Source organism: Denticeps clupeoides, chromosome 15, assembly GCF_900700375.1.
Source record: "Denticeps clupeoides chromosome 15, fDenClu1.1, whole genome shotgun sequence".
NCBI classification, from domain to species: domain Eukaryota; kingdom Metazoa; phylum Chordata; class Actinopteri; order Clupeiformes; family Denticipitidae; genus Denticeps; species Denticeps clupeoides.
In genome coordinates, this window is record NC_041721.1 from 5,462,771 (window position 1) to 5,484,778 (window position 22,008).

Consider the following 22,008-nt stretch of genomic DNA (forward strand, 5'->3'; position numbering starts at 1 on the left):
AAGATTACAGACCAGCGCTTGCCCTCTATTCCCGGGCTGAACACACAGAGCAGTCACATGACTTGGAATGCACCACTGATTTTATCATCAAATAATTTAACACGCTGTCAGCACCGCAGCTGTAAATAACTGCTTTCTAGCTGCTGTGATGGGTTCTGATGTAGGCTGTGGCTTTTGCTAAAGAAAATATGGCATGTCTGCTAGTCCCCACTAGAGAAAATGCATATTTACCAAATATAAAGATGTCAGAAATTGCTGTATAGTACTAATGAGAGGTTTAGAAAAGTCCTTGTTACATGAAGATAGTTACACATATCTTTATGTTTAGGAGCTAATAGGAAAATGCCGCTGATGACAAATATGTGGCACTGTGTGAGGAAGACACCCTGTGGCACTGTGATCTGTACACCAACATTTATACAATGTGGCCCAGATCACATGGTTTTTGACTGAGTGACCATTACAATTTACCATGTTAATTCAAATGTGATAACTAGTTCACTGATATAAAGTAGTTCATAATATAAAGAACATGTTTTGTCAGATTTTATTTTGTGTCAGCAGTCAGATACTGTCAGAAGTTAAATAAATGTACCCAAATTCTTGATTCTCGACTGTCAAGCATTTAGAAACAATAGAAACAGAAGTAATTCTGTAGGTTTTATTATCATTATTTGAGCAATAAGACAAGTGTCACCACAAATCCACAAAATATATTAATAGGGCAGGATTCAGCTACATGAAGGCCTCAAAAATATTCTGAAAAACTAGATATGTTGAATTTTTTGAAAACTCCAGAGCACAAATCAAGTCGTATTTACAGATATAAACTGTTGGATGAAATCAGAGTTGTTTGGTTGTGAAAGACATCAGATGGGAAGACGGTGAAGTTTTACATTTCTGCTGTGCTCTGAGCACCCGTTCTGTACACAGCAGCGTGGTTAACTGCATAGCCAGACAGTTTCTGTAGCGCTCATGGATGAGTTCAAGGTTTGTAGAGGCTCTCGAGGGACTTGAAAGCATAATTATGAACCGGGTCGTAGGATCTTACGACAAGCACTTGAAGGCAGCGGTATTTTATGACACCTCTACATACATTACATGTTTATTATCCTAGAAATTTGAAAATAGACCTGTATAATGTGTGTGTGTTTGTGTGTGTGTGCATTCATTGGGGATGATGGAGGAGAGGAGAGCCTCATTGGCAGTGGTGACAGGCCTAGTCTATTTGTCACTGTTAACCAAGACACCTCGCCGGCCCACCAGAGCCCAGCTTTAACCAACCGGCCTCGCCGCCAGCCTCCTCCATCTGGGGCCCAGAACCCCAGGCGAGCACCGCACAACACAGACATCAACGCTGCCGCGCCCTTCCTCCCCCAATTCAGTTTCCCGCAGGTACGGCAGAAGGGGGGAGCACCTCCATCTGCAGCGGTGAAGAAGACCTCCATCTGCAGCTTTGAAGCTCAATAGTGGGCAGACGCGGCACGGTTAATAATGCCGCTCGCCGACGGCCGGCCGTCTCCTGGCCAGAGAAGAGAGGAAGCGGTGATTACTTCCCCTGCCTGAGCTGCGGCGCGGGCCGGGAGATTGCCGTGTCAGATTTGGGGGGGGAACAATCACCCGGCTCATGAGCTACTTGCACCCCTGACTTTTTATTTCTCAACTCTCCAAGAGTCAAGCTCGTTTCCAAGGCGGCCAGCGTTCATGATTGACAGCCCCCTTGAGCCGGTCGTCTTCCTTTGGATGCAGCGGCTCCTTTAATCTGCCACATCTAGATTGAATCGTCAACTTTTTCCCCCTTCCTTTTGTTTCCCCTCCTTTGTCGAACAAATTGGACCATTCCTCTGTTCTCGGCAGCACTGAAATCTTGCAACAAGTGTTACTGCAGCGGAGTTCCGATTAGCCCCAGACGGGCTGAATGCCCCAGTCTGGTCCAATAAGAGCAAATGTAATACAACATTTTCATTTATGCACCGAGTTGAAATGACAATAATGCACCTCTGCATTATTATACAATCCATAATCTGCACATTCCTTTCTATTATGCACAGTAATAGCATTTTGTGTACATTTTATTAGCGAACAAGCACACAAAACAGCACTATCTTTAATTTGCACGTGGTTCTTTTATATTTCTGCCAATGCTAATTATGCTTCCCCCTCCCCAGCTCCGTCCAGCAGAAAGCCCGGCGATGCTCTCATCATCTCCGACATAAAGAAAGGCAGCGTGGCCCACAGGTACGGCAGTTAGCAACGGCGCGTTGATTCACGTAATGAAAAAGAAGGATGAAATCAGCGTCCCGTGCTAACAGTAACGCATTAAACGGAAGGCGGCTAGCATTTTCCGGTCCGCATGCTGCCGAGCCAGATGACCGTTTATTAATGATGCAGCAGATGTTAATAAGATCTTCATTCAGCAGGTGCCAGATGGCCTTGCCACTGCTGATATGCGCCAGACACCACAGATATGATCAATTCACTGCAGTTTATATACTGGCATCGTATGTGTTATGTATTATTGCATCACAGGAAATCTGGAAAAAAGTTGAAACTGAATTTTTATATTAAAAAAAAAAAAAAAAAAAAACTTCAACCCTTTTGCTCCAACCAAGTATTGACTGTATAAAGGAAAGTTCTTTTCACATAAATATCTGCATTCCAACTCCTTTTGTGGTATTTATTTATTTAGGGTGGTGGAGTGGTAGTAGCCTAGTGGCTAACACACTCGCCTATGAACCAGAAGACCCAGGTTCAAATCCCACTTACTACCATTGTGTCCCTGAGCAAGACACTTAACCCTGAGTGTCTCCAGGGGAGGACTGTCCCTGTAACTACTGATTGTACGTCGCTCAGGATAAGGGCGTCTGGTAAATGCTGTAAATGTATTTATTTAAATTCTGAGGAGGCCTTAACTTTGGCAAATGCATTACTTTAGGACAACCTTACACCTCAAGATTAGCACGTGGCGCTGCACTTTGCACCAGTTTGAACGTAGTGCCCTTTGAGATCTATATACTGGATATATAAATATGTACATGCACACTCATACAGACTGATGGCGTTTTTAAAATGACGTTTTGCTGATACACGCCACTCCCGCAGCCCACCGGGGCACATCTCCAGGAAGGGAGAGGGAGGACGGAGGCAGCGGCGGTGCTGAAAAGTGGCGGAATGCCGAGCGGCGAGCGGATGGCACTGAGAGGAGGAGAGTGGTTTTAATTAAAATTGGCAAAGTGGAAAGATGCGATTGAAACATTTTGCTCACATTTAAAAGAATACAAAAAAAAGGAATTAAAAAGCCGAGTGCGCTTCCACAAAAGAGGGGGGGATTTTCATACCGGGCTCCATGAAAGAACAAATTATAAAAGAAAATGACACGCTTATTTACAATAAAAACCAATAATAAGGATGAGTTTATCTCGGCAGCTCGGCTGTATGCCGTAACGGGCCTGTGGCCTGATGTGGGTTACGTAACGCTACGCGCTATTACCTGTTAGTTGCGGCTCGGCTCTTTAACAGCGCTCCTGTCTCTAATCGAACTCCCCCGGCACTGATCGCTCTTAATCGGCTGCCTCGTCTGGCAGCCACGCGCCTCTCGGCCCGTCTGAGCCGCTTATTACCATAATGGAAACAAAAGGGAAAGGATTACGCACTCCAACACAGAGTGACGACAGCTGCAGCCCCGAAACCGATAATGAGGGCACGGCGAAGCCCCCTCTTCCTCCTCCTCCTCCTCCTCTTCCTCCAGCTCGCGCTCTTCATCTCACTTTTTCCGCTCTTTATATTATCCTGATGCAGGGGCTTCGCTGTTTTTCAGCGAGTCAGAAATGCCCACAGACATTCAGATCATGACCCTTGATCTGACTGCGGGGCGGAACGCGTTTCTCAGACCCGTGTTACTAATGACCCGAAACCAGATTTCTAATCAGGCCCGAGTGCTGCTCCTTTAAGCCTGTGAGGTGCCGTGTTTAGACGATATCGATCTGATGTATTGAACTACACACTTGAAGGGACTGGGCCAGGTAGGCTCGATTGTGGGAAAGCCGCGAGAGCGTGATGTTGTTTACCTAGAAGTCGTTTTAAGGACGGCAGGCAATTATTCGCGCAAAACAGTTTAATTAGCGGCAAAAGAGGCCTGGAATTGGATCCAGCGGTTGCATGTGTGTGCACACTTATAAACGGTGTGTGTGTGTGTGTGCGTGTGTGTGTCAGGACTGGAACTCTGGAGCTGGGAGATAAACTGCTGGCCATCGATAACATCCGTCTGGAGAACTGTTCCATGGAGGACGCTGTGCAGATCCTGCAGCAGTGTGAGGACCTGGTCAAACTCAAGATACGCAAGGATGAGGACAACTCGGGTACTCACACAAACACACCCTGACACAGATACGTACACACAGATATGAGGCAGGCCCCACATGGTAGACATGCATGCAGTGACAGTACGGGCCACCCTCAGTAAAGGCTCATAGGTTCAGTGTTCAACATCAGTAGTTTAAGCCTTGTGGTTAAATAATATTTTACAATGGCTACAAGATTTTGGAAACATTAAGTTTTAAGTATTTCTAACGGAACATATCACTTTCCATAACCACTAAATCCACTGAGCATAGAGTGGGGACATCCTCACACCTACAGACAATTTAGAGCCAGCAATTCAATTAGGAGGAAACTGGAGAACCCCAAGGAAACCCCCTCGGGGAGAACATGCACCCTCCACACACACACAAAAGTGGAGCCAGGATTCAAACTCTTGGAACCACAATGCTAAACGGCAAAACGTCTGTCTCGTCTAAATAAGTCTAAGATTAAAATGTTAAGCATTAATCACATAAATACACACACACAATCACTCCGTAAATACGCTGTAAATAGGGAGTAAATGTTACTCCGTATTTACAGGGTAAGGCAATTCAGACACACACGCATAACTACGCGGGAGCACGATGCAGGTGTCTCTCTACCAGTTCCTGTTAATTAAAGCTGGAGAGAGCAGCAGGGACCATGAGATCGTGTTCAGGTGCGTGTTAAAGCAGCACTGGGCTTAATATCGGCGCCTGCGACTCGGGTGGATTTTGAGCTTGGAAATACCACTTAAATCCCAGTTTGATTCCTTCTGCAGCCACAGTATCACATTACCCATAATCCCTCTGTGCTTCCACCCTAGTCCCTGTTGTGTTGCAACATTTAATGACCCACACACACACCGTATTGCCCATCGGCCAGCTGCACACACAGAGTAATGAGCTCAATCAGTGCAAAGAGTTTAATGCTCGTTAAGCCCAATTTGCCAATTAACGTCCCCCAGACCCTCGGCGTCCCCCGTGGGACATGGGGAGGCCGGCCCACTGCGACATACCGACACAAACACACACACAGAAACACACAGACCGCTCCACAGGTCACTGCTGCCGTCTTTCTTCGTGCAGTTAGCCAGCGTGTTGCATTACTTCGTGCGTCGCTGCTCGCCTCGCTGCGGGCGCTAATGCACCTCGCCGATGTTGCCGTTTTCATCACGTCCCTATCTCACCACCAGACACGACCACCCGGTCACGCCTGCACAAATGGAGATGAATGGAGTGTGTGTGTGTGTGTGTTTCTAAGAGCGGAAGAACTCTGAACTGGAGGCGTACTAAAACACAACAGCGCTGTCCCTGTGGGTTTTTTCTTCTGTCGCCTCCAGCTCTTCACCCAGGTGTAATGTTTTTATTTTGGGGAGCGGGCGGGTCGAGGAGGTCCTCCACCCATCAGTGCTGCGTGCACTCGCATCTCTGGCAGGGCGTGTCGAGAAGAAAGGCCTCTGCTTTAATGTTTAGGTGAAGGCTGACGTTAGTCATTAAGGCCAGTTAGGGATCGGCATCGATATTCTGCCTCCGTTTTCTCGAGTTGACTATTCTAGAATTCTGAATAAGACGCGTTATTTTTTTAATTTTTTTTAAGGATCCCATGGGACTGCAATCTTGTTCCAGTTCCACTCCTTGTGGAGGAAACCGCAATTTTATTGCAGAACTGTTTACCAAAGTGAATTGAATATTAATTTTTTTTACTTATTTAAGAAAATTACCTCTAAATTGATTTAAATGGATAATTTGGAGCTAAAGATCAGTACGCCACTTCCAGTAGTTCATCGTCCGATAAGGTACATACTGCCGTTTATTTAACTTTTGGGGTGCTGCCGCTACCTCTTGCTCCCCCTGGTGGCCGACTGGGTGGCTGTAATACACTCAGACTACAAATTCATGCACAAACACACACACGGCTGGCTGGGCAGGTGTGTTTTGTGTAAGGCGCACACTGCTCTAGCTCTTATCTGCTTACTGTCAGAGAACATAATTATCTTTTTGTTTAACACACACACGCACACACACAGACCACGGGCTGCTGTCTCTGTAGTCTTTTGTTCGTTGTGAAGGGAAGTCACGCACATGTGCAGCTTGTTCTGTATGTGTGTGTGTGTGTGTGTGTGTGTTACACACCTTTTCTTTATGGGTAACAGCAATCTGTCCTGATATAATAGCAATAAACAAACAAATCCAAAATGTCTTCTGCATTGGTGCCATCTGGGACACACACACAGCGTCTCATAGACTGATTTATTTTAGCTTGCATCTCATGATAATGTGTTTATCAAGGGAGTTCTCAACTAATTAGATATTATGGTTAATCTACATATTTCATATGGCAGTAATCTGTAATGAACATGTGAATATTAGCTCTCTCTCTGACTCTTCATGTCCTCATCGTCTCCTGTTGGATTTATCCTGTTGGACGATGAGCTGTGGCACCATGGGTACGTCTTGGTTTGTTTAATAACCTTGTGTATGTTTGTGTGTGTTGCTGAACTCTGCAGATGAGCAGGAGACGTCAGGAGCCATAATCTACACCGTGGAGCTGAAGCGGTATGGAGGTCCTCTGGGCATCACCATTTCAGGCACCGAGGAGCCCTTCGACCCCATCATCATCTCCAGCCTCACCAAGGGCGGCCTTGCCGAGAGGTTTGCGTGCGATTGTGTGAGACCCGGAGTGTTGTGACCATGAATAGTGATGCATGGGATTATGAACACTGTGTGTGTGTGTGTGTGTGTGTGTGTGTGTGTGTTGGGACGAACAGAACAGGAGCAATCCACGTCGGTGACCGGATCCTGGCCATCAATAACAACAGCCTGAAGGGGAAGCCACTGAGCGAAGCCATCCACCTGCTGCAGATGGCCGGGGAGTCCGTCACATTGAAGATCAAGAAGCAAGGAGAGTGTGAGTAACACACACACACACACACACACAAGGTCATACAAACATCTATTTTATTTGTTCATGAAGCATTCACATGTAAAGATGTCATTGTTTTATAAAGCATGCACACACACACACACAACTTTGTTTCTTTCATCTGTAACCTGAAATTCAACAAGCAAAACCTTAAAGTCTTTTAATTCTAATTCCTAGCGAGGACGAGAGGACCTGAAAACCACCAGTCAATGTCATTATGATGTTCTGCACTGCATCAATGCAGAATCGTCTGCATCTGTGCATCGATCATGAGATTAATTTTAACACACCTAGTGAGGACCAGCAAATTGTGGTCTTTTGCATTGAAATTACAAGGGCTTACACCCCCCCCCCCCCACACACACACACACACACACACACAAATCACCAAAGGTCAGACGCTGCTGGACACTTACAGATGGCTCCTTGTCTGTAATGCTATTCATCATGGAAGCCTGTTCAGACCGCTGTAGTGAATCATTCAGGGTGAAGGCTTATTATCTCTCTCTCTCTCTGTCTCTCGCACACACACACAGACACATACAGTACAGAAAAATGTAAAAGTGAACCAAACACAGGTTTACAGGATTGGTCGGAATCACGCTATACTATAAAATATCAGTATGTTTCAATAATTACATCACAAAACTGTCGATTCTACAGCATTTACCAGGCGCCCTTATCCAGAGCGACTTACAATCAGTGGTGACAGGGACAGTCCCCCTGGAGACACTCAGTGTCTTGCTCAGGGACACAATGATAGTAAGTGGAGGTAGAACCTAGGTTTTCTAGGTGAGTATCTTACCCACTTTGAAACTACTACAACCCACCAGTTCGAAAAACAGTTGCCCATCGTCTGTCTTTCTTCTTCTCCTCTCTTTTATGCCATTTTGTTTCTCTCTCCAAATTCAGAAGCCAATTAGAAGAACAAATAAGTGCTTGATTATTTATGACTGGTGTTATCTGTATAAGCTTGCTTGTCGTGTTAAAAGTGTAATTGAGAGAACTGAGAGAAAAAACACATTTAATTTATTTCAAACTTTTCACTGGGATTAGACATTTTTTTATATCCAGTAGTTAAAAAAATGTGTATGTTCCATGTATGACAATTTTTTTTTACTCTTTACTCTCTGCAGTGGCGAGCCCCAAGCAGCCGAGTGTTGGGGGGATGAGTGACGTGGAGGACGAGGCGCAGGCTGGTGGGAAGCCGGGGAAGCTGTCCGATCTCTACTCCACCACCATCCCGTCAGTGGACAGCGCAGTGGAGAGCTGGGACGGCTCCGCCCTAGACAGCACCTTTAACACACAACGTGAGTGTGTGCGCTGAAGTCAACATGGAAATTAGCAATTTTCAGCTCAAGTCTAATGTCAAAGTGAGTCATGACCGGATTCATCGAGGGTAAAAAAAAAAATGGAATTTTAATTTAAAATTGGCAAATCTATACACCATTCATCTGTATAGAAGAAACATCATTTTTTTAAGTGTATTGATATTCACCTTGCATGTTCGTGGTGCTGGGAGGCTTTGCACTCCAGGTATTTCTAAAAAGGGCCGAAAAAGGATGAACATTTTGTTCAGTTGAACATAAATCATGAAATTATTCAGAGAGTGGGTACATAGTGTATATCACTGGAGGGATTTTACCGGGTCAGTACTCCTGCAGCATCAGCTTAGAGACTCACCTGAAGACAAAGTAGCGAGGGCAGTTCATGTAACAGTGTAATTTGTATGAAATGTCAAGTTTTAATTGCTTTTTACCATCGCGTGAAATATTTTTTATGTAAACAGGGCCGAGTACGGATCCCAGGGAAACACCCCTCTTCTGTTCAATACACAACGAGCTTTAATTTACATTACTCTGATCTAAGTTTTTAAATGATGCAAATGATACTTCAGCAAGTACAAATGCATGTTCTAAAACCAGAAAGCGGTGAAACATGGCCGCTGAAGTATCGTGAAGGTTGCGGGGTGGAGAGGGGCCGAAACCTACACAACCTTTTCCCTGCTGGCATATTCATAACCGCATTAATGCACCAAGCCCTGTTCCTCTCAGCACTGAGTAATAATCTTCCCAAAGCCTCACAACAACGCCGCTGTGCTTTCCCATTGAGACGGGCCGAGGGGGCACGGGATTACGGCGGCCATTTCATTCTGCCGAGAGGAAATCATTCCGCAACGCGCCCAGGGACGTTCACCGCTGCCGGCAGCGCTCTGGTCGACGAGCGTAGCTGAATAACAATTATTCGCTTCCCCCTGCGTCGCGAGGCCAGCAGGTCGAGTTCAGTCTGTTATCTCTTTACACCAAGCGCCTTTTTAAACTGGAATACAGGCTGTCCTGCACCCTCAGATGTCTGGTCCTAATTAGCATTCCATTCGAGGTCTTGTCTGAGCAGGGCTGTCAAAATTAACACTTTAATCACTGCAATGAATCTGTAAATATTTAATGCATTAAAACAAATTGAAGCGATTAAAATCACTTCCTGTGGGGGGGTCTGACCTTTGACATGGATGTGATGCACAGTGAATGAGTTTTAGGGCCAATACTGGTGATGCATCTTCTGTTTTCATGTTTTCAATTGGAGACACTTCCAAGATTTGCCTTTTTTTTGGCACATTGTCTGAATCAGACCCACAAAAGAACAAAAAAGTTGTGAATGGAACTATCCAGAAAACCAAAGTAATGAAGTGATTGTCATTGTGAGACACTGCAGCACAGCACATGGAGACACAACAAAATGTGTCCTCGTCTTTTAACCATCACCCTTGGTGAGCAGTGGGCAGCAATGACAGGGTGTGTGGGGACGGTGCTTTGCTCAGTGGCACCTTGGTGGTTCGGGATTCGAACCCACAACCTACCGATTACGTGTTCACTTCCTTCCCTGCTAGACCACCACTGCTTACTCTAATTACAGTCTCCTCTGTGTTTTATATTTTTTTAAAAATTACCAGATCATCTCACAGTCACATTAATTAGTTTTAATTTTCCGATTGACTGACAGCCCTAGAAAAAAGTGGACAAAAAATTTTAAACACGCTTTCATGTTAATTTGGGGATCCATGGAAACATTTCATCTCGGTTTAGTCTGTGGCGAATTGTTTTAATTGCACGTATTTGGATCACAAGCAGGAAAGAGATCTTTTGTTAGTAAAGTCGGTGTGTTTGTGTGTGTGTGTGTGTGTGTGTGTGTGTGTGTGTGTGTGAGAGAATCCACCCACCCACACACCCTCCCTCCTAACGACCGCCTGTCAACCTCCATCAATACTCGTTTAAACCGATGATAAATTTCTGCCAGAGACATTTACCGCCACAAGGCCAGCAGCGCATCCTCCTCACCGGCCTTCTCCATTTTACCCTCCTCCTCCTCGCTTCCATGCAGCTCCATCTCCTTGTTTTCTCTCATTCTGCCGCCCCCCTTTGTTCTTCTTTTCATCTGGTTGTGTATCTGCATTCCGCCCCTGGTCAGAGGGGGGGTCCCGCCTTCATGTTAGCAGGTTTACAGCAACCCCCCCCGTCGTGCTGCAGTGGTGTAAAACCCATGAATCATAGATTCGCGTCTCCAACGTGTCCACCTGCTGTCTTCACGCTGAATTATAAATGAGTAGATCACCTGCACGGGCCAGGGGGAAGGACGGTGGTCCCACCAGTTTGCTGGTTGGCTTCTCTCACAGCTACAGATTTCAGACGAGTTAAAAAAAGGCGTGTCTGGGGGGGGCGGTGTTCATAGGTGTGTCCCTCTGTGTGTGCAGCTCCCACAAGCTTCCAGGCCTCCGGCTACAGCTTCCACAGCCACGAGTGGAGGAACACCAAGCCGAGCCGTGGCAGCCTGTCGCCGGGGAACAGCCGACCCCGCAACAACATCCTGCAGGACCTGGGACTCAGCGACGAGGAGTGGGAGAGGTCGCTCACCAGCGGGTACGACACGCCGCCGCTCAAATACTCAGATCACCGTAGGCCGACTAGAACTTTCCAGCTGAGCACTAAGCCTTCCTAAGTCACTATTTAGGCAACCTTTCAATCAATAATCATGCGGTTATCCTGTGCAAGATTGATCGGCCGAGAGAATTCTCTTTCTCCACAATAAGAAATCGATGCATTTTACTGTGTGCTGAAAATCAGAAAAAGTTATTGTGCGTCAACCCACGAGAGAGAGAGAGAGAGAGAGAGAGAGATGCTCCATTTCTTTGCAACTTTATGTTTTTCTGCACCCCGGGTACAAACCCCCCCCACTCACACATATTTCTGATTCACTGCGTTATTCATCACAGACGTAAACCTGTCAGGCACGCAGGGCCCTTGTGGTGAAGATGTGGTTAAAAATAGAGCCCAGGGCTGCGGCCCCGCGGCTTCACCGCTTCCCCCGGTTCCTGGGTTTCATTATCCGTGAGCGGTCCACGCGCCATTTTTCAGGCACAAAACGGAGGACGTGCAATTACTGTAATGGAAATGTACATCTTCATGGCTCTTATAATGTCCTGCCAAACCAATTACATTTATCACACAGGCAATTTACCTTTCATTTAAACAAAAGAAAAAGGAGAAATCTTGTTTTCATTTAGCCTAGACACACACAGTACAGCTGACCTGGGAGAACTGAAAAAGAATTTGTATATAAAATTACATTTTTTAGATTTAACTTGATTATGATCATCTGGATTTTTTTTTAAACCAAACCCCACGTAATTTTGAAATGGGTAGGTGTAGGTTTGCAGTATTTTAACAGAAAATGCTCTTGCGTGGATGCAGGTTTTGTGGAAAAAATGGCAACACATTCTAGAAGCACGTTCTCTTGTGACATGGGGCCTTAGTGCCTACTTTTAACAAAATTTCAGATAATCCTGTCTTTTAGAGGACATTGCCCTCACACACACCCCTCCCTGAGCAGAAACGCTGGTCTGTAGTGCGGCTGTGACTGGCCGAGTGATGGTGAAAGTGTGGTTACTGGTGTGTGTTTCTCTGAGGGTCTGCTGGGTGGGGCCCAGTGATAATATTTTCCTCTCCCTGGCATCTGCAGAGCCTCCACGCTGCCCACTGGCCTAATCTCAGACAGCAGGTGAGACTTGGCTCTCTGGTGGTGGGTCTAGTGGCCATACCGGCCGGCTGTAACACCCCAAAGCCCACCCCACCCCACTGGATGTCACTGCCTGGCGTGCCCATCTCAGTGTCGGATGGGTGTGTGTGAGTGTGTGTGTTGTGTGTTTCTGAAGCCTCGCGTGTGCCACAAATGCCTGCCCTGTCCATCGGCCGACCACCCTGCCCTCATCACTGTGGTGCCTGCCTGCTGATTGGCTGTCTGGTGTTACTTTTTTTTTTTTTTTTTTTTAAATCTGACCCTCTGACGCCCCCTGCAGGTTCACTGTGGGACATGACGGGACGGAACCTGACCAGGAGGAGAACTTCTGGTCCCAAGCGCTGGAGGACCTGGAAACATGCGGCCAGTCGGGGATCCTCCGCGAGCTTGAGGTAACAGTGCTCAGAACAGCCTTCCAGAACATTCCTCTAACTCCTGATTAACCCCTCCGCCACCTTCCAGAAGCTTCAGTTACACCCTAAATATCTGTGGTGACGAGAGGCTGCTACATCCTCACCCCCCTTCCCTCCCTAATGTCCTCTTCTGTTGCATGATGTCACTTCCTCTGTCTTTTTTTATTTAACCACTCCTTTTCTTTCTAGGACAAGCCAGACAGGCTTCTGAATAAGAGAAACCTGGCCCTCTTGGTACCCCCTTTCCTTTTTTGGGCTTCCTTTCTGCTTGCAGCACTGCACCCTGGGGGGGAGGGACTGTCCCAACCGCTGGCCTCTGTCTCATGCGGGAGGGGTCTGGGTTTGGTTGGGAGGCATAACAAGTGGTGCCCATTTTGTGTCCTGGGGGTGCATTCATAGCTATGCCTGTTAACGAAATAACTAGACGTGCTTATTTATTACAGATTTCCAAAAACAGACGAGTCCGGGACCTGGTCCAGGACTGTACTGGGACTGTAGAACCAGTATACACAACTGATTAGATCATGGCATACTGTTTTGTAGGCCTTTATTAGAACTAGTTCCAGGGCTCTCTGGGTTGTGTCTGTTACTCCATGACTGTGGGGAACAATTAAATATGAATGCATCCCTTCGGGTCTCAGTTGCCTTCTGGGATATGTCCGCACTCCTCGCCCAGTGCCAACTTGGCCAGTTCAACAGTAACGAAAACTCCATCTTCCATTCCGAGTGACGTGTGTTTAGTGGAGGTGCATGTGTGTATCCCGTGACCCGACCGCTTCTGAACCCCACGTGCATCAGCTTGATGAGGTGGAATCTCAGTCGTCACCCGTCATTGTCATGGGACCACCATACCATGCAGTCAGTGTCCAATAGACGGGGTGGGGTTGGGCATGGTGGGTCAAGCAAAGCATGATGGGAGGGCTGCTGCAAGGCTTCTTGTGTTTCTTTGACTTGGTGTGTGGCAGCGCCCCCTCGGGGCAGAGGAAGAGGTTCTCGCGATGCCAGAACCGAAGATTTTCTCTGAAATCCGCGTGACAAAATCTTCACCTCCAGCAACGTAACTCTGCTTGTGACTAACCTGTGTGTTTAAACCACGCGTGCCTTGTCAGAAAAGAGCGCTGCCATGGTAACACATGGCAGGACGTCCATCTGCGCGAATGCGGTGTAACTGACGGCATGTGGCCCTTTCAGGCGATGCGGGCATTTTGCATTTCGTGGTGTTCCCACTGACTGAATCACCCTTGAAGATGAGGCATCTGCACCCCAGAGCAAATAAATCCTTTACTGACCTGATTCGGTTGGACTGAGGGCTGCTATATTTACAGATGGGTGACAATGACCAAGGTGATAATAGCGACCAAAAAAAAAACTAAACTATTGGTCTATTGGTCCCCAAGCTTCATGTAATGTGATTTTTTGGCCATTAGTGGTAGTTTTGGCGCTGTTTCGCATTTGAAATGCTGATGCAAAGACAGCAGAGTTTCATTATATATGGACATGATGGTAAATAAAACACAGTTAAGAATGGCACCAGACAGCAGTAGCACTAGACTGAATCATTAAATATAACCAATAACCACTAAATACAGTCAGTAATACAATTTACTTTCAGGCTTTACGTAAAGGGCCTCGTAATTAAAAGTTTGGGGACCACTAGCTTATACTGCGATGAAACATTTCTGTCACAGGGACATAAATCATACTGTCATCAGCCCAGCTGAACACCTATTAGACATTTTGGACCCTCTGTGCCCTCTGCTACCATCAATAACAACAAGTCAATAAGTCTTTTGCAAATATAATGTCTACCTGAATCTGTGTACTGTTCTATTCTAGCAGCTAAAAAAGACCCTTCATTTTGGTCAACCATCTGTCACCTGTCTGTACTAACAATTAATATTACAAATATGAATAATACAAATGTCCACAAAGCATCAATAACACACCACTGTAAACAAGTAACCACCAATAACACCTAACTTTAGGCTGTTCTTATTACACCGGAGTGTTACAACGCCCGCTTTTCTGCCCTCCCTGCTGCCCCCTGCAGGCCACCATCATGTCAGGCAGCAGCCTGAGCCTGAACCACGACCCGGCGCCCGTCCGCAGCCACCTGGGGCGCCAGGCCAGCTTCCAGGAGCGCAGCGCCACCCGGCCGCAGTACACGCAGACCACGCGCAGCAACACGCTGCCCAGTGACAGCGGCCGCAAAGCCTTCGCCATGAGGAAGATGAAGCAGGAAATCAAAGACATCATGTCGCCCACGCCGGTGGAGCTGCATAAGGTAACGCGCCGCAGTCCTGTGATCCCCCCGTGACCACTGTGATCTCAAGGCCGTGCAGTCAGCACGCATGTCTGATCAATAAACTCAATAAACACGCGTGTCTGATCAATAATCAGGTTCATGCTGAATACGGTCAGAAGGATGCGGCCAGAAGAATGTTTCTCATTCAGCCGGGACAGTCTGTCAATACGTCCAAAACGCAACGATTTGTCTTGCGCCCCCCCCCCAGGTGAGCCTCTTCAAGGAGTCGGACATGGAGGACTTCGGCTTCAGCGTGTCCGACGGTATGCTGGAGAAGGGCGTGTACGTCAACAATATCCGTCCAGGGGGTCCGGCCGAGATGGCGGGACTGAGTTCCTACGACAGGCTGCTGCAGGTTAGCCCTCGTACCAATTTAAAACTTACATTTGCAATTTACGTTATCTGTTAGCCTTTCTGTATATATTTTTATATTTTGCTAGATGCATGTAATGCCTTTGTCATTCTTATATATATATACTAGTGCTGCACGATTAATCTAATCGCAATCGTAATCGCGATGTCAGTCTGTGCGATTACATGAACGCAAAAAGCTGCGATTTAAATGATTAGTACATGGATTGGATCGGCAACATATCCGATCCATTCTCTCATTCTCTCAAAGTTTGCGAGCTGACTGAAGTTTCACTTCAGTCGAATGTGACGTTTGGTCACATGACTTTCGATTCAGAGACATATAGTTAGACGCCGCATGACGCGCTGCATCGTACGTCAACTTCGCCGCCATATTGCGATAGGCTCTGCTGTGGCGTGAAGCATATACATGTCTATGGAGAGAAGTGCATAAAAATGCCTCAATCTTGTGCTGCTTGGGGCTGTACAAACCGCTGTACGCTACAAACCAGATCCCGGGGGATTACATTTCATAGGTAAGGCTGGACAATTGTTTTGAATATATTTGGCCATTAGAAAATCCCGTTTAACGCTAGCGAGCTATGCATTCCTGTGTTCAAGTCAGCCTCCAAACGTTTTGGCTAAACGTAGGCATTAACTATTTAGACTGTTCTTAGCTGTTTAGTTAACTTTTCTCAAACTTTGAAGGTTTCCTAAAGAAATTCACCTCAGTTTACAAATCTTAACCTTAGCTAAGCTAGCAAAGCTATGCATCCCTGTGTTCAAGTCAGCCTCCAAACAACGTTTTGGTTAAACGTAAGAACTATAATATCTGATTTTATAATGGCCAAATATAATCAAAACAGTTGTTTAGCCTTACCAGGGTTTGTCGTTCGACAGTAATGTAAAGAGTTTTTTGTGATTTATTTAATTTGTAGAATTTTGCATTTTGAAAGCACTGGGCATTTCAAGTTGTTATAAGTAGTTTGTATGTTTCACTTTGAAATTAAACATTTCACTATTAGTATGTGACTTTTCAATGATATACAAGCAAGTGTCCTTTATCATATCGCAATTGCATATCGCAATATTGATCTCAATAATCGCAATATGTCTTTTTCCCCAAATCGTGCAGCCCTAATATATATATATACACACACACACACACACAGGAGAGGGTTTTATCATATTTACACCTTCCCAATAGCAAATAAAAAGCTGATCGCCTAAACATTCCCCATAATATAATCTGTGGCCATTCACAGTAAATGTCGCTATTGAAGCACCTTGTGCGGTCGGACCAGGTTTTTGAGGCAGTGCTGTGCGAGTTGATATATTTTTTGAATTCCTGCCCGTCAGCAGCATCTGCAGTTTCTAAATGTAATTTTTTTTATTTTAACAACAAATCCGATCACGAGTTCATCTGCCGTCTGCAGCGAGGATGAACAAGCCAGTCTGTCATTTCAGTGGAGGGACAGAATTGTCAACGAAGGTGTTGTTATGCCTGAGTGCGTCCTGTCATGAAGGGACAAAGAAGCGTGTCTGGTGTCTTCGAGGCGCAATCATGCAGCTCTGCTTTTTAAGTAGCGTTTGACTTAAATACTGAAAAACTGATTTCTTACATATGACGTATAAATCTGAGGCTGTTAATAATAAATATAATAATAATAATAAGAAGAAGAAGATGGGGAGAACAAACCATGATAGACATCCTCAACACAACCCAAACACACTCTCCACAGAGAGCATAAAGGGGCATCGTTAGTCGGACGCCCTCAACGGGTCCGCGTATGACAATAATTTCATGTCACGTGCTCCCGTGCCAATCGCTCCCGTCCCGCACACTGACCAGGCGCCCACCACCCTACAGTGGATATTAACACGAATGGCAAAAGTGACGGGGAGGTGACACAACACATGTGGTCTGTGCAAGAGAATAAAAGCAGCGCTGACGGCTGGCTGGCTGAGAAAAAACAAAAGGTCTCATCAGCATACATATTAAAAAAACACCATTTTCTCGTATGAAAACGAAACAAGGAGACGCAGGGTGGTTACAGCTTTGGCTTTATTTATTTATTTATTGTTTATTTTAGTTTTTTTTTTTTTTTTTTTTGGGGGGGTTATATCTTGTAATAATGATGGCTGAGTCGATATTTGCTAATGGAGAGCTGTGCTGAATGTTTCCGGGCAGAACGAGGCCCTCTGTCTATACCCGTTCATTTGTGTTAATGAGGTTGCGGTTAATTCGTGTTGCTGCTGTCGGTGAGGGAATATAGATTTTCTTCCGCACCACAGTTATACTAATGAATCTCAAAACAAATTTACTTCAGAAACTTAAAGCATCAACCCTTCAGCCCCAGGACAGTATTGACTAGATAAGCGAAGTTACACATTTCTGTGCTGTAAATCCTTGTTTTTTTTTTTTATGTTGGTAATCTTTTCCCGATAAAATACTTAAAATATTTCCATGTTATATGTTGAGGCGAAGTCAGGTCTGATGGAGAGCAAGCGAGTGAGCAAGCGAGGCTTTTGACTCCTCTCATTCATCCATAAAGACGTGGTTTGATTCATTTATCACATGTGGAGGTTTTTATTTTATGCAAATGAATTTCAAGTGTAGTCCTTGTAGCATCAATATGATTAACGCCCAGTAGACGCCCAAATGAAAGGAGTTGAGTGTTTGGTCATGGCTGGAAGGTGAAGAAGATCTCGGTGTTGAACAGAAACAGTGTGAAATACAGTAAAGGGTATTCTGGGTAACGGTACAGCGCTTACTGGGTTTGCTACACACAGTCTTGTCTTTTTCGAACATGCATTAGTATTTCATTACCATTTCAGGCTTGATTTCTGGTTCTCATGGGTTCGGTGTATTAGGGCCGGTTCAGTTATTTTCTGTCATCATGTGAATTAGGATCCTGGTTTGAATCTCTGCTCTCCATTTCTGTCCAGATCAACCACGTTCGAACCCGAGACTTCGACTGTTGCCTGGTTGTGCCGCTGATCGCAGAGTCGGGCAACAAGCTGGACCTGGTCATCAGCCGTAACCCCGTGACCACCCAGCCCATGTCCGACCTGACCCAGCTGCCCCCCGAGGAGCCGGTCAACTGGACGGAGCCCGGGGACCCGCTCGATGTCCCCCAGCCGGGCCCGGAGCCCGCACTGCAGACCGCTGGGCTAGTGGGGGGAGATGACAGAGACCCCAATAAAACCTTATAGCAGTGCAGGGTGACGGGGACGTCATCTCCAACACTCCCCATGGTGCTAAACGACTCCCCTCTCACACTCCACTACAGGGGAGATCCACCTAAGCGCACACACACACACACACACACACACACCATATAACCACATGCCATAACATTAGCTACAGACAGAAGAGGTCTCACCCTCAGCACACTCCTGGAGCGGGTGTGTTTCTTTCCTGTGAACCCAGATGAGAATAATGGAGGAAGACCAGACCGACCTCTTGGAGTACTCAGATATAAAAAAAAAAAAAAAAAAGACTGAAAACTGACAGTGCCATCCATAATTTTTATTGCAAAAAGAGACAAAAAAAAAAAAAAAGAAGAAAGAAGTGGATCTTCTCAGACGTTTACATTGTACTGTTGGACTGGCCATTCTGTGTGTATGTGTGTGTGTATGGATATTTGTGCAAGTGTGTGTGTGTGAAGGCCCATGTCGTAGGCCAGAGGAACCCCACTGCTTTTTATAAGTAAGCCCCGACGCCCTTCCGTGTCTTTGAAGTAACCAAACCCGACTTTTGTACTCAGAAAAAAAGAATCTCAACCCGTGTGTAGAGTTGTTAGTTACCGACATCCGATAAGGACACAGATGCCATGCTCCGAGTGCCAACCTCCAGAGAGCCTGTCGCCTCCGGGCGGCCCTTGGGTGACGACCCCCCCTCAGTTTAGGCTTTAAAGGGAATTTTAGACTAGTTTTACCGTAGCCTCCCTTCACGTAGAAACGGATGATCTGGAAACTCGAGCCGCTGCGGCGTCTAGTGACTGTTTACTTCTTATTTCGAAGGGGTGGCACTTCAGCACCTTATGCTAAATTTGGACAGAGAACTATTTTTATGAGTAGAGGCAGGTTTTTAGCGTGAGAAAGGTGCCGTGTACGTGTAAATGGGTGGGACACTGTAGGCGAAGCAAATCACTGGGGATAAGCAATTGGCCGTTGCTATGGAAACCGAGTCCTGCAAACCTCTGGCCACGCCTCAAACGCTCCCAGGCCGAGGGAAGCCCTCATCCGGCTGCAGAAGCACAACCAGAGCCACCCACAGGAGAGTCGCCGGGCGACCGTAGCGTCTCCAACGCGAGAGAAAAGACTCAACAGCGGACACGTAGTTTTATTTTTGACCCTGCGGTGAATGAGCGAGATCCAGATCGACCTCTCCGACGTAGACAAGCTGTGAACGGTGTGCACTCCACACATGCCATCACTCCGAACGACCAACCATTAAAAAAAAAAGAAAAAAAAAAGGAATAAATACACGATAATAAAGTGAAAAGAGAAAATTAAAAGCATGAGGTAAACAACCATGAACCAAGTAGCTGAAAACCACTTTTGGAATTTTTTTGTATACCTCTCTCCCCTTTGAGTAAATATGAACTAATATGCTAATCTATGTGGTACTGGTATGGTTTTGTATGTATTTCTTTGTTTCTTCTGAGGTTGCAGGCCCAAAGGTTGTACACATTTTTTTGTAAAGAAAAAGAAAATAATAATAATAATACCAATAAAACAGTGGCACTTGTGCGTTAAACTCACTCACAAGACGCCAGCGGAGCGAGCAGCCTTGCTTTAAGACATGAGCGGAGGAAGAGGAAAAAAGACGTAAAAAAGCCGACTCTTCCCCCCCCACCTGTGTGTGTGTAACTCGTGGCTGTTTGGTCAGTAGCGTCACCCTCGTCGTCAGTGCTCACACACCCCACACCCCGTCTACTCACTATTGGAAATTGTGCACCGTCCCGGCCGGGTCCCCCGCGCGGGGGCTCCTGGGAAAGCCATGCTGAGTCGCTGCTGAAAATGACGACACAACTCGGTCTTAACGTGCAATGCGATTTTTTTTTTTTAGCTCATTTTCTTTCTGTCATAAATGGATCCGTGGCCCCCGCTTCAGGTTTTGCACCTTCGTTTGTTTCGCCAAACCCCCCGCGTGTGACTTTCAGCTGGAGAAAAGCACTGCCAATGAAAATAGTGGGTCATCATTTTCAGTGTAAGATACGTCCATGAGTCAACTTCACACTCATGTCCCGTCCCCCCCCCCGAAATACTGTATTTTTATTTCTAATGGACTGGTATTATGAGCTGTAAAGTATTTTTGTACAAATTTAATACTTTGGTAGCATGATATTTATCGTCGATGTATAACTTTGGGAATTCCTACAGCTGTAAACCTTTGTATGGCCGAGAAAACAAAAAAAAAAAAGAGACGAAACAATAAAATGATATACAGAGTGGACAAAATAAAAGCCTTTGTTCTTACTGCACACATCTTCAGTGAAGTGATGAAGTGATTGTCACTTGTGATGCACGGCACACAGTGAAATTTGTCCTCTGCATTTAACCCATCACCCTTGGTGAGCAGTGGGCAGCCATGACAGGCGCCCGGGGAGCAGTGTGTGGGGACGGTGCTTTGCTCAGTGGCACCTTGGTGGATCGGGATTCGAACCGGCTAACCCTAACCCTTAACCGCTAGGCCCCCACTGCCTAGGTCCTGACTGGGGGGCGTGTCCAGGGTGAGTCCCATTTCAGAAGCTGCAACATTCTTGAGTCCAGCCACTGACCACAACACGTTCTTAACACATTGGGATGCTGTATCAAACTGGTCTGCATGGCTGTCGTCCCAGAAGATGATGGACGAGAAAACATGCTGCACAGTTTGCCGAAGACACCCAGACTAAAGACATGGATACTTTGAACCATGTCCTGTGGTCTAATGGTGTCAAGAAGTGTGGCAGCATCCAGGTGAGGAGTGAGAAGAGAAGTGTGTCTGGCCTACAGTCCAGCATGGTGGTGGGAGTGTCATGGTGGTGGGGCTATCATGAGCACTGCTGGAACTGAGGAGCTACAGTTCATTGAGGGAACTATGAATGTCACCACGTACTGTGACATACTGAAGCAGGATACGATCCCCTCCCAGAAACTGGTCAGCAGGGCAGAATTCCAACATGAGAAACATTAAAGAAACTGAGGGTGAAGGGTTTTTTTCCATCGATTAATCGAGTAATCAGATAACTCCAACTTTTGCATTTTTAAAACAACTATCAATAGTGTGTTATGCAACATGAAAATCCTCTTAAAATGAGCAAGCAACAAAAAAAGATTTTTTTATTCAAATTCAATACTTTTATTAGATCAAAGCTTAAAATCTTTGGGTAACTGGCTCCAGAACTAAGTCCATTTAATCAATCTTTCTGTGAAACATTCATGATGTACATGAAAAACAACAATGAAACATAGGTTAGCTTATTTGTCCTTAGATTTATTTTAATTTAAAAAAAGGAAAAAGGGGTGTACCCCCTGCTATATCCCATCTGAAAATTAAGAGAAATAAGTATAAATGTACAAAACAGTAAAAAGAAAATATAAATAAATAAT

The 22,008-nt window shown here is 45.8% G+C and overlaps 1 protein-coding gene across 12 annotated transcripts in view; it reads left to right on the plus strand.

Annotated features, from left to right (window-relative positions):
* Positions 1-19,889, plus strand: part of grip1 (glutamate receptor interacting protein 1) — a 239,009-nt gene extending 219,120 nt beyond the window's left edge. For 7 of the 12 annotated variants that reach the window (XM_028954022.1, XM_028954026.1, XM_028954025.1 and 4 more), the window contains 12 exons: positions 2,169-2,238; positions 4,213-4,358; positions 6,851-6,995; positions 7,112-7,251; positions 8,403-8,576; positions 11,015-11,180; positions 12,280-12,318; positions 12,617-12,728; positions 12,939-12,983; positions 14,800-15,033; positions 15,263-15,409; positions 18,355-19,889. In XM_028954022.1, the coding sequence (XP_028809855.1) occupies positions 2,169-2,238; positions 4,213-4,358; positions 6,851-6,995; positions 7,112-7,251; positions 8,403-8,576; positions 11,015-11,180; positions 12,280-12,318; positions 12,617-12,728; positions 12,939-12,983; positions 14,800-15,033; positions 15,263-15,409; positions 18,355-18,621 (1,685 nt within the window). In that variant the 3' untranslated portion in view covers positions 18,622-19,889. The remainder of the gene's footprint in view (positions 1-2,168; positions 2,239-4,212; positions 4,359-6,850; positions 6,996-7,111; positions 7,252-8,402; positions 8,577-11,014; positions 11,181-12,279; positions 12,319-12,616; positions 12,729-12,938; positions 12,984-14,799; positions 15,034-15,262; positions 15,410-18,354) is intronic. The other 5 variants (XM_028954028.1, XM_028954019.1, XM_028954029.1 and 2 more) reach the window with 3 other exon arrangements.
* The last annotated feature ends 2,119 nt before the right edge of the window (positions 19,890-22,008 follow it).